The sequence below is a fragment of the Pristiophorus japonicus genome, chromosome 23 (assembly GCF_044704955.1).
Source record: "Pristiophorus japonicus isolate sPriJap1 chromosome 23, sPriJap1.hap1, whole genome shotgun sequence".
NCBI lineage: Eukaryota > Metazoa > Chordata > Chondrichthyes > Pristiophoridae > Pristiophorus > Pristiophorus japonicus.
In genome coordinates this window covers 1,773,957-1,788,468 of record NC_091999.1, presented here as the reverse complement: position 1 = coordinate 1,788,468, position 14,512 = coordinate 1,773,957, and the positions used below count along the sequence as shown (strand labels likewise).

The window sequence follows — 14,512 nt, the reverse complement described above, 5'->3', positions numbered from 1 at the left end:
TACTAGGAGAACGAAGGTCTACCGAGAAGGAGGAACTAAAGGAAATCCTTATTAGTCAGCAAATTGTGTTGGGGACATTGATGGGATTGAAGGCCGATAAATCCCCAGGGCCTGATGGTATGCATCCCAGAGTACTTAAGTGGCCCTAGAAATAGTGGATGCATTGGTGGTCATTTACCAACATTCTATAGACTCTGGATCAGTTCCTATGGACTGGAGGGTAGCTAATGTAACCCCACTTTTTTTTTTTTAAAAAGGAGGGAGAGAGAAAACACGGAATTATAGACCGGTCAGCCTGACATTGGCGGTAGGGAAAATGTTGGAGTCAATTATTAAAGATGTAATAGCGCATTTGGAAAGCAGTGACGGGATCGGTCCAAGTCAGCATGGATTTATGAAAGGGAAATCATGCTTGACAAATCTTCTAGAATTTGTTGAATATGTAACTAGTAGAGTGGACAAGCGGGAGCCAGTGGATGTGGTCTATTTAGACTTTCAAAAGCCTTTTGACAAGGTCCCACATAAGAGATTAGTGTGCAAAGTAAAAGCACATGGTATTGGGGGTAATGTACTGATGTGGATAGAGAACTGGTTGGCAGAGAGTAGGAATAAATGGGTCCTTTTCAGAATGGCAGGCAGTGACTAGTGGTGTACCGCAAGGTTCAGTGCTGGGACCTCAGCTATTTACAATATACATTAATGATTTAGACGAGGGAATTGAGTGTAATATCTCCAAGTTTGCCGATGGCACTAAGCTGGGTGGCGGTGTGAGCTGTGAGGAGGATTGTAAGGGGGCTGCAGGGTGACTTGGACAGGTTAGGTGAGTGGGCAAATGCATGGCAGATACAGTATAATGTGGATAAATGTGAGGTTATCCACTTGGGTGGTTAAAAACAGGAGGGCTGATTATTATCTGAATGGTGACAGATTAGGAAAAGGGGAGGTGCAACGAGACCTGGGTGTCATGGTACATCAGTCATTGAAAGTTGGCCTGCAGGTACAGCAGGCGGTAAAGAAAGCAAATGGCATGTTGGCCTTCATAGCGAGGGGATTTGAGTACAGGAGCAGGGAGGTCTTACTGCAGTTGTACAGGGCCTTGGTGAGGCCACACCTGGAATATTGTGTTCAGTTTTGGTCTCCTAATCTGAGGAAGGACGTTCTTGCTATTGAGGGAGTGCAGCGAAGGTTCAGACTGATTCCCGGGATGGCAGGACTGACATATGAGGAGCGACTGGATCAACTGGGCCTTTATTCATTGGAGTTTAGAAGGATGAGAGGGGATCTCATAGAAACATATAAAATTCTGACGGGACGGGAGAGGTTAGATGCAGGAAGAATGTTCGCGATGTTGGGGAAATCCAGAACCAGGGGACACAGTCTAAGGATAAGGGGTAGGTCATTTAGGACCGAGATGAGGAGAAACTTCTTCACTCAGAGAGTTGTTAACCTGTGGAGTTCCCTACCACAGAGAGTTGTTGAGGCCAATTCATTGGATATATTCAAGAGGGAGTTAGATATGGCCCTTACGGCGAAAGGGATCAAGGGGTATGGAGAGAAAGCAGGAAAGGGGTACTGAGGTGAGTGATCAGCCATGATCTTATTGAATGGTGGTGCAGGCTCCAAGGGCCGAATGGCCTACTCCTGCACCAATTGTCTATGGCCACCGATCAACAGTGGAGCCCGTGTGCTGCGCCTTGACCAAGATGGCCGCCAGTGACGGAACAGTGCGCTATTCCTCGACCAAGATGGCCGCCAGCGACCGAACGCCGCGCTGTTGCTCGACCAAGATGGCCGCCAGCGACCGAACGCCGCGCGGTTCCTTGACCAAGATGGCCGCCGGCGACCAGTGGAGCCGGTGCGTGGCTCCTTGACCAAGATGGCCGCCCCCACCCAGCCCTGGCGGGACGCTCGCCGCAGGGGGAGCCCGAGCGAGAGAGCGGACGGAGCAAGTTGCGGACACGCGGTGTTTGGAAGGCATTTTTTCCACAGACACACACAGTGAAAAACATCCGTAAAACAGACTGTGAGGGGCGGCACCGGACTGAGGATCCAGGGAGGGTGGTGTCCGAGTGTCCCGGGGGGCTGGAGCAGGACAAACCCCGGCCCGGCCCGGCCCTGGGGCTGGAGCAGGACAAACCCCGGCCCGGCCCTGGCGCCCAGCCGCCCTCCCAGCTGCACGGCGCCACGCTGGGCTATTTCCGCAGGGTGGGAGACACCCTGGACCAAGGCTTCGAGGATCAGGGGGAGAAAGGTGAGGATAAGGTCAGGGGGGGCGCTGATCGTTGGCCTCAGTGCCCCTTGGGGGGGTGAGGGAGGGGATGATTGATTGTTGGCCTCAGTGCCCCTTGGGGGGGTGAGGGAGGGGCTAATTGTTGGCCTCAGTGCCCCTTGGGGGGTGAGGGAGGGGCTGATTGTTGGCCTCAGTGCCCCTTGGGGGGTGAGGGAGGGGCTGATTATTGGCCTCAGTGCCCCTTGGGGTGAGGGAGTGACTTATAGTTGGCTTCAGTGCCCCTTGGGGTGAGGGAGGGGCTGATTGTTGGCCTCAGTGCCCCTTGGGGGTGAGGGAGGGGCTGATTGTTGGCCTCAGTGCCCCTTGGGGGGTGAGGGAGGGGCTTATAGTTGGCCTCAGGGTCCCTTGGGGGTGAGGGAGGGGCTTATAATTGGCCTCAGTGCCCCGTGGGGGTGAGGGAGGGGCTGATCATTGGCCTCAGTGCCCCTTGGGGTGAGGGAGGGACTTACAGTTGGCCTCAGTACCCCCTGGTTGCGGGGGGGAAGGACCATAGTTGGTGTCAGTGCCCTGGTGGTGGGAGGAGGGGCTACAGTTGGCCTCAGTGCCCTGGTGGTGGGAGGAGGGGCTACAGTTGGCCTCAGTGCCCTGGTGGTGGGGGAGGGGCTACAGTTGGCCTCAGTGCCCTGGTAGTGGGAGGAGGGGCTACAGTTGGCCTCAGTGCCCTGGTGGTGGGGGAGGGGGCAACAGTTGGCCTCAGTGCCCTGGTGGTGGGGGAGGGGGCTACAGTTGGCCTCAGTGCCCTGGTGGTGGGAGGAGGGGCTACAGTTGGCCTCAGTGCCCTGGTGGTGGGGGAGGGGGCTACAGTTGGCCTCAGTGCCCTGGTGGTGGGGGAGGGGCTACAGTTGGCCTCAGTGCCCTGGTGGTAGGGGAGGAGCTACAGTTGGCCTCAGTGCCGTGGTGGTGGGGGAGGGGCTACAGTTGGCCTCAGTGCCCCCTGGTTGGTGGGAGGGAGAGGGATGACCAGGGAGGGTTGCTGCTCCTGATCAATTTCCAGGAGATCCTGGACCTGATCTGGGTTGGACTGTGATGCCTGCTGTGCCCTGATGCCCTCCTCATCACTCGGCGCACGGCTGAGGCATCAGATGGCTGCCGGCGTCCGAGGGACCCATTACCGTTTCCCCCCCCCCCACTCTCCCCCTCTCCTCCCCCACTCTCCCCCTCCCATCCCATCCTATCCCATCCCATCCTATCTCCCAACAAGAAGCCAGCGCTTAAACCAGGGAGGGTTCCTGCTCCTGATCACCTTGCAGTGACACTTGTTGGAAAGTAGATGGCGGGGGTTGGCCATGATCCGAGATGGCCTGTGATGCATCTCATGGCCAAATATCCACCCCACACTCGCTGTCCGTGCAACTCTCAAATCTAGGCTGGCAGTACTGAGGGAGTGCCGCACTGTCGGAGGGGCAGTACTGAGGGAGCGTCTCACTGTCGGACGGACAGTAGTGAGGGAGTGCCGCACTGTTGGAGGGGCGGTACTGAGGGAGCGTCTCACTGTCGGAGGGGCGGTACTGAGGGAGTGCCACACTGCCGGAGGGACAGTACTGAGGGAGCGCCTCACTGTCGGAGGGACAGTACTGAGGGAGCGCCTGACTGTCGGAGGGACAGTACTGAGGGAGCGCCGCACTGTCGGAGGGGCAGTACTGAGGGGGGGCAGTACTGAGGGAGCGCCGCACTGTCGGAGGGGCAGTACTGAAGGAGCGCTGCACTGTCGGAGGGGCAGTACTGAGGGAGCGCTGCACTGTCGGAGGGGCAGTACTGAAGGAGCGCCGCACTGTCGGAGGGGCAGTACTGAGGGAGCGCTGCACTGTCGGAGGGGCAGTACTGAGGGAATGCCGCACTGTCGGAGGGGCAGTACTGAGGGAGTGCCGCACTGTCGGAGGGGCAGTACTGAAGGAGCGCTGCACTGTCGGAGAGGCAGTACTGAGGGAGCGCCGCACTGTCGGAGGGGCAGTACTGAGGGAGCGCCGCACTGTCGGAGGGGCAGTACTGAGGGAGCGCCGCACTGTCGGAGGGGACAGTACTGAGGGAGCGCTGCACTGTCGGAGAGGGCAGTACTGAGGGAGCGCCACACTGTCGGAGGGGCAGTACTGAGGGAGTGCCACACTGTCGGAGGTGCCACATTTCAGATGAGACCCCATCTGCCCCCTCAGGCGAACGTAAAAGATCCCATGACACTATTTCAAAGCGGGGGGGGGGGGGGGTGAGTTATCCCCGGGGTCCTGGGGCCAATATTTATCCCTCAATCAACATAACAAAAACAGATTATCTGGGTCATGATCACATCGCTGTGTGTGGGAGCTTGCTGTGCGCAAATTGGCGTTTCCCACAATACAACAGTGTCTACACTCCCAAAAGTACTTCATTGGCTGTTAAGTGCTTTGAGACGTCCGATGGGCGTGAAAGGTGCTATATAAATGTAAGATTCTGAGGGGGCTTGACAGGGTGGATGCAGAGAGGATGTTTCCCCTTGTGGGGGACTCTAGAACTAGGGGGGGGGGCATAGTCTCCGAATGAGGGGCCGCCCATTTAAAACTGAGATGAGGAGGAATCCCTTCTCTGGGAGGGTTGTAAATCTGTGGAATTCTCTGCCCCAGAGAGCTGTGGAGGCTGGGCCATTGAATATAGTGTTAGGCGGTCCCGCGTGTGGAAAATGGCCGGCTTCAGCACCAAAGAGAAAAGGAATTCTCACGTGTTTCCATGAGCGACCTGACGTTCCAGGTCCTGAACTCGATCTTGAAGGGTGGAAGAGGCCCTGTGCGTGGATTCTTTTAACGTGGGGCTGGCCATTGCACACCAGCCACCACACGGGGCTCGACGGAGCACGGCCTTGGTCCAGTGGCGAGGGTTGTCCCAAGACGACTGGAGACCAGCTCGGCTGCACGGGCCTGAATGACGCTTCTGTGCGGTGGACCCTGCAAAATCCTGAACCCACGACCTTCTGACTGCAGAGAGATGAAATAATGATCTCAATTTCATGCCCATTGATGGAATGCATATGCACTTAAGGCGGAGATAGACAGATTTCTGAGCGATAAGGGAGTAAAGGGTGACGGGAAGTGGAGCTGAGTCCGGGGTCAGATCAGCCGTGATCATCATAGACAGTCCCTCGAAACGAGGATGACTTGCTTCCACGCCAAAAAGGCCCGTCCATAGGCCACGATCTTATTGCGAGCCTGCTCCTATTTCTGATGTTGTCTTGTCTTTCTCCGCCCGCTGCTAACCTCTGACCCTCTCTTCTCCCGCCCCCGCCACACTTGTGTCTTTCCCAGAGCTCTTCATCACCAACGTCTTGGACGAAGTGCGGGGCCAGGAGCTGAAGCTGTGCACCGACCCCTCGGTCAGCCTGGTGCTGGAGCGGCTGCTGGGGCAGTGCGGGGCCCCCGGACTGCGGCGTTTCCTGGCCGGCCTGCGGCCCCACTACGCCCACCTCACCTGCCACCGGTGCGGGGCTCACGTGGTACAGACGGCGCTGGCGCAGGCGGCCCGGCTATCGGCCCAGCTCGGCGACGTGGAGGAGGAGGAGGAGGGGAGCCTGGAGCAGCTGATCGAGGAGCTGAGCGCCGGCGGGCGCCAGCGCTTCCTCGCGTACGCGCGCGACACCCACGGGAGCTTCGTGCTGCGGACCCTGCTGCAGGTGCTGGGCGGGGCCCTCCTGGGCGCGGAGAGGGCGAAGGGAAACCCTCGCAAGAAGTCTCCCCGCGGTGAGTAACACGCACCGGGGAAATCCACTCGCTGCTTCACGATCTCGTTTCCTCTCCGCTCGCTGCTGGGGCAAGGCCACCTGATTTCAGCTGTGAACCCCTCGATTAGATTCCAGCCTGTAACTCACTCCCGGGTATCTGTTATTCTATATATAAACCCCCAGAACCCCTCGATTAGATTCCAGTCTGTAACTCACTCCCGGGTATCTGTTATTCTATATATAAACCCCCCGAACCCCTCGATTAGATTCCAGCCTGTAACTCACTCCTGGGTATCTGTTATTCTATATATAAACCCCCAGAACCCCTCGATTAGATTCCAGTCTGTAACTCACTCCCCGGGTATCTGTTATTCTATATATAAACCCCCCCGAACCCTCGATTAGATTCCAGCCTGTAACTCACTCCCGGGTATCTGTTATTCTATATATAAACCCCCCGAACCCCTTGATTAGATTCCAGCCTGTAACTCACTCCCGGGTATCCGTTATTCTATATATAAACCCCCAGAACCCCTCGATTAGATTCCAGCCTGTAACTCACTCCCGGGTATCTGTTATTCTATATATAAACCCCCAGAACCCCTCGATTAGATTCCAGTCTGTAACTCACTCCCGGGTATCTGTTATTCTATATATAAACCCCCCCGAACCCCTCGATTAGATTCCAGCCTGTAACTCACTCCCGGGTATCTGTTATTCTATATATAAACCCCCAGAACCCCTCGATTAGATTCCAGTCTGTAACTCACTCCCGGGTATCTGTTATTCTATATATAAACCCCCCCGAACCCCTCGATTAGATTCCAGCCTGTAACTCACTCCCGGGTATCTGTTATTCTATATATAAACCCCCCGAACCCCTCGATTAGATTCCAGCCTGTAACTCACTCCCGGGTATCTGTTATTCTATACATAAACCACTCGAACCCCTCGATTAGATTCCAGCCTGTAACTCATTCCCGGGGTATCTGTTATTCTATATATAAACCCCCCGAACCCCTCGATTAGATTCCAGCCTGTAACTCACTCCCGGGTATCTGTTATTCTATATATAAACCCCCCGAACCCCTCGATTAGATTCCAGCCTGTAACTCACTCCCGGGTATCTGTTATTCTATACATAAACCACTCGAACCCCTCGATTAGATTCCAGCCTGTAACTCATTCCCGGGGTATCTGTTATTCTGTATATAAACTACCCCGAACCCCTCGATTAGATTCCAGCCTGTAACTCACTCCCGGGGTATCTGTTATTCTATATATAAACCCCCGAACCCCTCGATTAGATTCCAGTCTGTAACTCACTCCCGGGTATCTGTTATTCTAGATATAAACCCCCCGAACCCCTCGATTAGATTCCAGCCTGTAACTCACTCCCGGGAATCTGTTATTCTATATATAAACCACCCGAACCCGTCGATGAGATTCCAGCCTGTAACTCACTCCCGGGTATCTGTTATTCTATATATAAACCCCCCGAACCCCTCGATTAGATTCGAGCCTGTAACTCACTCCCGGGGTATCTGTTATTCTATATATGAATCCCCTGAACCCCTCGATTAGATTCCAACCTGTAACTCACTCCCGGGTATCTGTTATTCTATATATATCCCCCCCGAATCCCTCGATTAGATTCCAGCCTGCAACTCACTCCCGGGTATCTGTTATTCTATATATAAACCACCCCGAACCCCTCGATTGGATTCCAGCCTGCAACTCACTCCCGGGGTGTCTGTTATTCTATATATGAACCCCCCGAACCCCTCGATTAGATTCCAGCCTGTAACTCACTCCCGGGGTATCTGTTATTCTATATATAAACCCCCCGAACACCTTGATCAGATTCCAGCCTGCAACTCACTCCCGTATCTGATGTTCTATATATAAAGCCCCGAACCCCTCGATCAGATTCCAGCCTGTAACTCACTCCCGTGTATCTGTTATTCTATATATAAACCACCCGAACCCCTCGACGAGATTCCAGCCTGTAACTCACTCCCGGGTATCTGTTATTCTATATATAAACCACCCGAACCCCTCAATTAGATTCCAGCCTGCAACTCGCTCCCGGGTATCTGTTATTCTATATATAAACCACCCCGAACCCCTCGATTGGATTCCAGCCTGTAACTCACTCCCAGGGTATCTGTTATTCTATATATAAACCCCCCGACTCCTTCGATTAGATTCCAGCCTGTAACTCACTCCCGGGTATCTGTTATTCTATATATGAACCACCCGAACCCCTCGATTAGATTCCAGCCTGTAACTCACTCCCGGGGTATCTGTTATTCTATATATGAATCCCCTGAACCCCTCGATTAGATTCCAGCCTGCAACTACCTCCCGTATCTGTTGTTCTATATATAAAGCCCCGAACCCCTCGATCAGATTCCAGCCTGTAACTCACTCCCGTGTATCTGTTATTCTATATATAAACCACCCGAACCCCTCGATTAGATTCCAGCCTGTTACTCACTCCTGGATATCTGTAATTCGACATATAAACCACCTGAACCCCTCGATTTGATTCCAGCCTGTAACTCACTCCCGGGGTATCTGTTATTTTATATATAAACCCCCAGAACCCCTCGATTAGATTCCGCCAGTAACTCACTCCCGGATATCTGTAATTCGATATATAAACCACCTGAACCCCTCGATTAGATTCCGCCAGTAACTCACTCCCGGATATCTGTAATTCGATATATAAACCACCTGAACCCCTCGATTTGATTCCAGCCTGTAACTCACTCCTGGGGTATCTGTTATATATATATAAACCCCCAGAACACCTTGATTAGATTCCAGCCTGTAACTCACTCCCGGGTATCTGTTATTCTATATATAAAGCCCCGAACCCTCGATTAGATTCCAGTCTGTAACTCACTCCCGGGGTATCTGTTATTCTACATATGAACCCCCCGAACCCCTCGATTAAATTCCAGCCTGCAACTCACTCCCGGGTATCTGTTATTCTATATATAAACCCCCCGAACCCCTTCGATTAGATTCCAGTCTGTAACTCACTCCCGGGTATCTGTTATTCTATATAGAAACCCCCCCGAACCCCTCGATTGGATTCCGCCAGTCACTCACTCCCGGGTATCTGTTATTCTATATATAAGCCACCAGAACCCCCCGATTAGATTCCAGCCTGTAACTCGCTCCTGGGTATCTGATATTCCATATATAACCCCGCCCGCCGCCCCCCCCCCCTAGAACCCCTCGATTAGATACCAGCCGAGAACTCACTCCCGGGTATCTGTTATTCTATATACGAACCCCCCGATAAGATTCCAGCCTGTAACTCGCTCCTGGGTATCTGATATTCCATATATAACCTCGCCCGCCGCCCCCCCCCCCTAGAACCCCTCGATTAGATGCCAACCTGTAACTCACTCCTGGGTCTCTGTTATTCTATATGTAAACCCCCCGAACCCCTCGATTAGATTCCAGTCTGTAACTCACTCCCGGGTATCTGTTAATCTATATATAAACCCCCCCGAACCCCCCGATTAGATTCCAGCCTGTAACTCACTCCTGGGTCTCTGTTATTCTATATGTAAACCCCCCGAACCCCTCGATTAGATTCCAGTCTGTAACTCACTCCCGGGGTATCTGTTATTCTATATATGAACCACCTGAACCCCTCGATCAGATTCCAGCCTGTAACTCACTCCCGGGTATCTGTTATTCTATATATAAACCCCCCCGAACCCCTCGATTAGATTGCAGCCTTTAACTCACTCCCGGGTATCTGTTATTGCATATATAAACCCCCCGAAAACCTCGATTAGATTCCAGCCTGTAACTGACTCCCGGGTATCTGTTGTTCTATATGTAAACCTCCCGAACCCCTCGATCAGATTCCAGCCTGTAACTCATTCCCGGGTATCTGTTATTTTATATATAAACCCCCAGAACCCCTCGATTAGATTCCGTCAGTAATTCACTCCCGGATATCTGTTATTCTATATATAAACCACCGATCCTATCGATTAGATTCCAGCCTGTAAGTCACTCCCGGGTATCTGTTATTCTATATATAAACCACCCGAACCCCTCGATTAGATTCCAGCCTATAACTCACTCCCGGGTATCTGTTATTTTATATATAAACCCCCAGAACCTCTCGATTAGATTCCAGCCTGTAACTCACTCCCGGGGTGTTTGTTCTATATATAAACCCCCAGAACACCTTGATCAGATTCCAGCCTGTAACTCACTCCCGGGTATCTGTTATTTTATATATAAACCCCCAGAACCCCTCGATTAGATTCCAGCCTGTTACTCACTCCCGGATATCTGTAATTCGACATATAAACCACCTGAAACCCTCGATTTGATTCCAGCCTGTAACTCACTCCCGGGGTATCTGTTATTCTAGATATAAAACCCCCGAATCCTTCGATTAGATTCCAGCCTGTAACTCACTCCCGGGGTATCTGTTATTCTATATATAAACCACCCGAACCCTTCGATTAGATTCCAGTCTGTAACTCACTCCCGGGGTATCTGTTATTCTATATATAAACCCCCCGAACATCTCGATTAGATCCCAGCCTGTAACTCACTCCCGGGTATCTGTTGTTCTACATATAAACCTCCCGAACCCCTCGATCAGATTCCAGCCTGTAACTCACTCCCGGGTATCTGTTATTCTATATATAAACCACCCGAACCCCTCAATTAGATTCCAGCCTGTAACTCACTCCCGGGTATCTGTTATTTTATATATAAACCCCCAGAACCCCTCGATTAGATTCCGCCAGTAACTCACTCCCGGATATCTGTAATTCGATATATAAACCACCTGAACCACTCGATTAGATTCCAGCCTGTAACTCACTCCCGGATATCTGTAATTCGATATATAAACCCCCTGAACCCCTCGATTTGATTCCAGCCTGTAACTCACTCCCGGGGTGTCTGTTATTCTATATATAAACCCCTGACTCCTTCGATTAGATTCCAGCCTGTAACTCACTCCTGGGGTATCTGTTATATATATAAACCCCCAGAACACCTTGATTAGATTCCAGCCTGCATCTCACTCCCGGGTATCTGTTATTCTATATATAAACCCCCCTGAACCCCTCGATTAGATTCCAGCCTGTAACTCACTCCCGGGTATCTGTTATTCTATATATAAACCCCCTGAACCCCTCGATTAGATTCCAGCCTGTAACTCACTCCCGGGTATCTGTTACTGCATATATAAACCGCCCGAACACCTCGATTAGATTCCAGCCTGTAACTCACTCCCGGGTATCTGTGATTCTATATATAAACCCCCCGAACACCTCGATTAGATCCCAGCCTGTAACTCACTCCCGGGTATTTGTAGTTCGACATATAAACCTCCTGAACCCCTCGATTAGATTCCAGCCTGTTACTCACTCCCGGATATCTGTAATTCGACATATAAACCACCTGAACCCCTCGATTTGATTCCAGCCTGTAACTCACTCCCGGGGTATCTGTTATTCTATATATAAACCCCCTGAACCCCTCGATTAGATTCCAGCCTGTAACTCACTCCTGGGTATCTGTTATTCTAGATATAAAACCCCCGAATCCTTCGATTAGATTCCAGCCTGTAACTCACTCCCGGGGTATCTGTTATTCTATATATAAACCACCCGAACCCTTCGATTAGATTCCAGCCTGTAACTCACTCCCGGGTATCTGTTATTCTACATATGAACCCCCCGAACCCCTCGATTAAATTCCAGCCTGTAACTCACTCCCGGGTATCTGTTATTCTATGTATAAACCCCCCGCGAACCCCTTGATTAGATTCCAGCCTGCAACTCACTCCCGGGTATCTGTTATTCTATATATAAACCCCCCGAACCCCTTCGATTAGATTCCAGCCTGTAACTCACTCCCGGGTATCTGTTCTACATATAAAGCCCCCAAACCCCTCGATTAGATTCCAGCCTGTAACTCACTCCCGGGTATCAGTTATTCTATATATAAACCCCCCGAACACCTTGATCAGATTCCAGCCTGCAACTCACTCCCGTATCTGTTATTCTATATATAAAGCCCCGAACCCCTCGACCAGATTCCAGCCTGTAACTCACTCCCGGGTATCTGTTATTCTATATATAAACCACCCGAACCCCTCGACGAGATTCCAGCCTGTAACTCACTCCCGGGTATCTGTTATTCAAGATATAAACCCCCTGAACCCCTCGATTAGATTCCAGCCTGTAACTCACTCCCGGGTATCTGTTATTCTATATATAAACCCCCCCGAATTCCTCGATTAGATTCCAGCCTGTAACTCACTCCCGGGTATCTGTTATTCTATATATAAACCCCCCCGAACCCCTCGATTGGATTCCAGCCTGTAACTCACTCCCGGGTATCTGTTATTCTACATATGAACCCCCCGAACCCCTCGATTAGATTCCAGCCTGTAACTCACTCCTGGGTATCTGTTATTCTATATACAAACCCCCCGCGAACCCCTCGATTAGATTCCAGCCTGCAACTCACTCCCGGGTATCTGTTCTACATATAAACCCCCCCCAAACCCCTCGATTAGATTCCAGCCTGTAACTCACTCCCGGGGTATCTGTTATTCTATATATAAACCCCCCGAACCCCTCGATTAGATTCCAGCCTGTAACTCACTCCCGGGGTATCTGTTATTCTATATATAAACCCCCCGAACACCTTGATTAGATTCCAGCCTGCATCTCACTCCCGGGTATCTGTTATTCTATATATAAAGCCCCGAACCCCTTGATTAGATTCCAGCCTGTAACTCACTCCCGGGTATCTATTATTCTATATATAAACCCCCCCTAACCCCTCGATTCTATTCCAGCCTGTAACTCACTCCCGGGTATCTGTTCTACATATAAACCCCCCCAAACCCCTCGATTAGATTCCAGCCTGTAACTCACTCCCGGGGTATCTGTTATTCTATATATAAACCCCCCGAACCCCTCGATTAGATTCCAGCCTGTAACTCACTCCCGGGGTATCTGTTATTCTATATATAAATCCCCTGAACACCTCGATCAGATCCCAGCCTGTAACTCACTCCCGGGTATCTGTTATTTTATATATAAACCCCCAGAACCCCTCGATTAGATTCCAGCGTGTTACTCACTCCCGGATATCTGTAATTCGATATATAAACCACCTGAACCCCTCGATTTGATTCCAGCCTGTAACTCACTCCCGGGGTATCTGTTATTCTATATATAAACCCCCTGAACCCCTCGATTAGATTCCAGCCTGTAACTCACTCCCGGGTATCTGTTATTCTACATATAAACCCCCGCGAACCCCTTAGATTCGATTCCAGCCTGTAACTCACTCCCCGGTATCTGTTCTATATATAAACCCCCCGCAACCCCTCGATTAGATTCCAGCCTGTAACTCACTCCCGTCGTATCTGTTATTCTATATATAAACCCCCCGAACACCTTGATCAGATTCCAGCCTGCAACTCACTCCCGTATCTGTTATTCTATATATAAACCAGCCGAACCCCTCGACGAGATTCCAGCCTGTAACTCACTCCCGGGTATCTGTTATTCGATATATAAACCCCCTGAACCCCTCGATTAGATTCCAGCCTGTAACTCGCTCCCGGGTATCTGTTATTCAAGATATAAACCCCCTGAACCCCTCGATTAGATTCCAGCCTGTAACTCACTCCCGGGTATCTGTTATTCTATATATAAACCCCCCCGAATTCCTCGATTAGATTCCAGCCTGTAACTCACTCCCGGGTATCTGTTATTCTATATATAAACCCCCCCGAACCCCTCGATTGGATTCCAGCCTGTAACTCACTCCCGGGTATCTGTTATTCTACATATGAACCCCCCGAACCCCTCGATTAGATTCCAGCCTGTAACTCACTCCTGGGTATCTGTTATTCTATATATAAACCCCCCGCGAACCCCTCGATTAGATTCCAGCCTGCAACTCACTCCCGGGTATCTGTTATTCTATATATAAATCCCCCGAACCCCTTCGATTAGATTCCAGCCTGTAACTCACTCCCGGGTATCTGTTCTACATATAAACCCCCCCCAAACCCCTCGATTAGATTCCAGCCTGTAACTCACTCCCGGGGTATCTGTTATTCTATATATAAACCCCCCGAACCCCTCGATTAGATTCCAGCCTGTAACTCACTCCCGGGGTATCTGTTTTTCTATATATAAACCCCCCGAACACCTTGATTAGATTCCAGCCTGCATCTCACTCCCGGGTATCTGTTATTCTATATATAAAGCCCCGAACCCCTCGATTAGATTCCAGCCTGTAACTCACTCTCGGGTATCTGTTATTTTATATATAAACCCCCCTGAACCCATCGATTAGATTCCAGCCTGTAACTCACTCCTAGGTATCTGATATTCCATATATAACCTCGCCCGCCCCCCCCCCCCCTCCTCCAGAACCCCTCGATTAGATGCCAACCTGTAACTCACTCCTGGGTCTCTGTTATTCTATATATAAACCCCCCGAACCCCTCGATT

General features: G+C 51.2%; 1 protein-coding gene across 1 annotated transcript in view; it reads left to right on the top strand.

Moving 5' to 3' along the window:
- The first annotated feature begins 1,703 nt into the window (after positions 1 to 1,703).
- The window catches only part of LOC139235681 (nucleolar protein 9-like), a 66,279-nt gene continuing 53,470 nt past the window's right edge, over positions 1,704 to 14,512 (top strand). The window contains exons 1-3 of the mRNA XM_070866721.1: positions 1,704 to 1,815; positions 1,877 to 2,251; positions 5,560 to 5,991. Coding sequence (XP_070722822.1) covers positions 1,704 to 1,815; positions 1,877 to 2,251; positions 5,560 to 5,991 — 919 coding nt within the window. The remainder of the gene's footprint in view (positions 1,816 to 1,876; positions 2,252 to 5,559; positions 5,992 to 14,512) is intronic.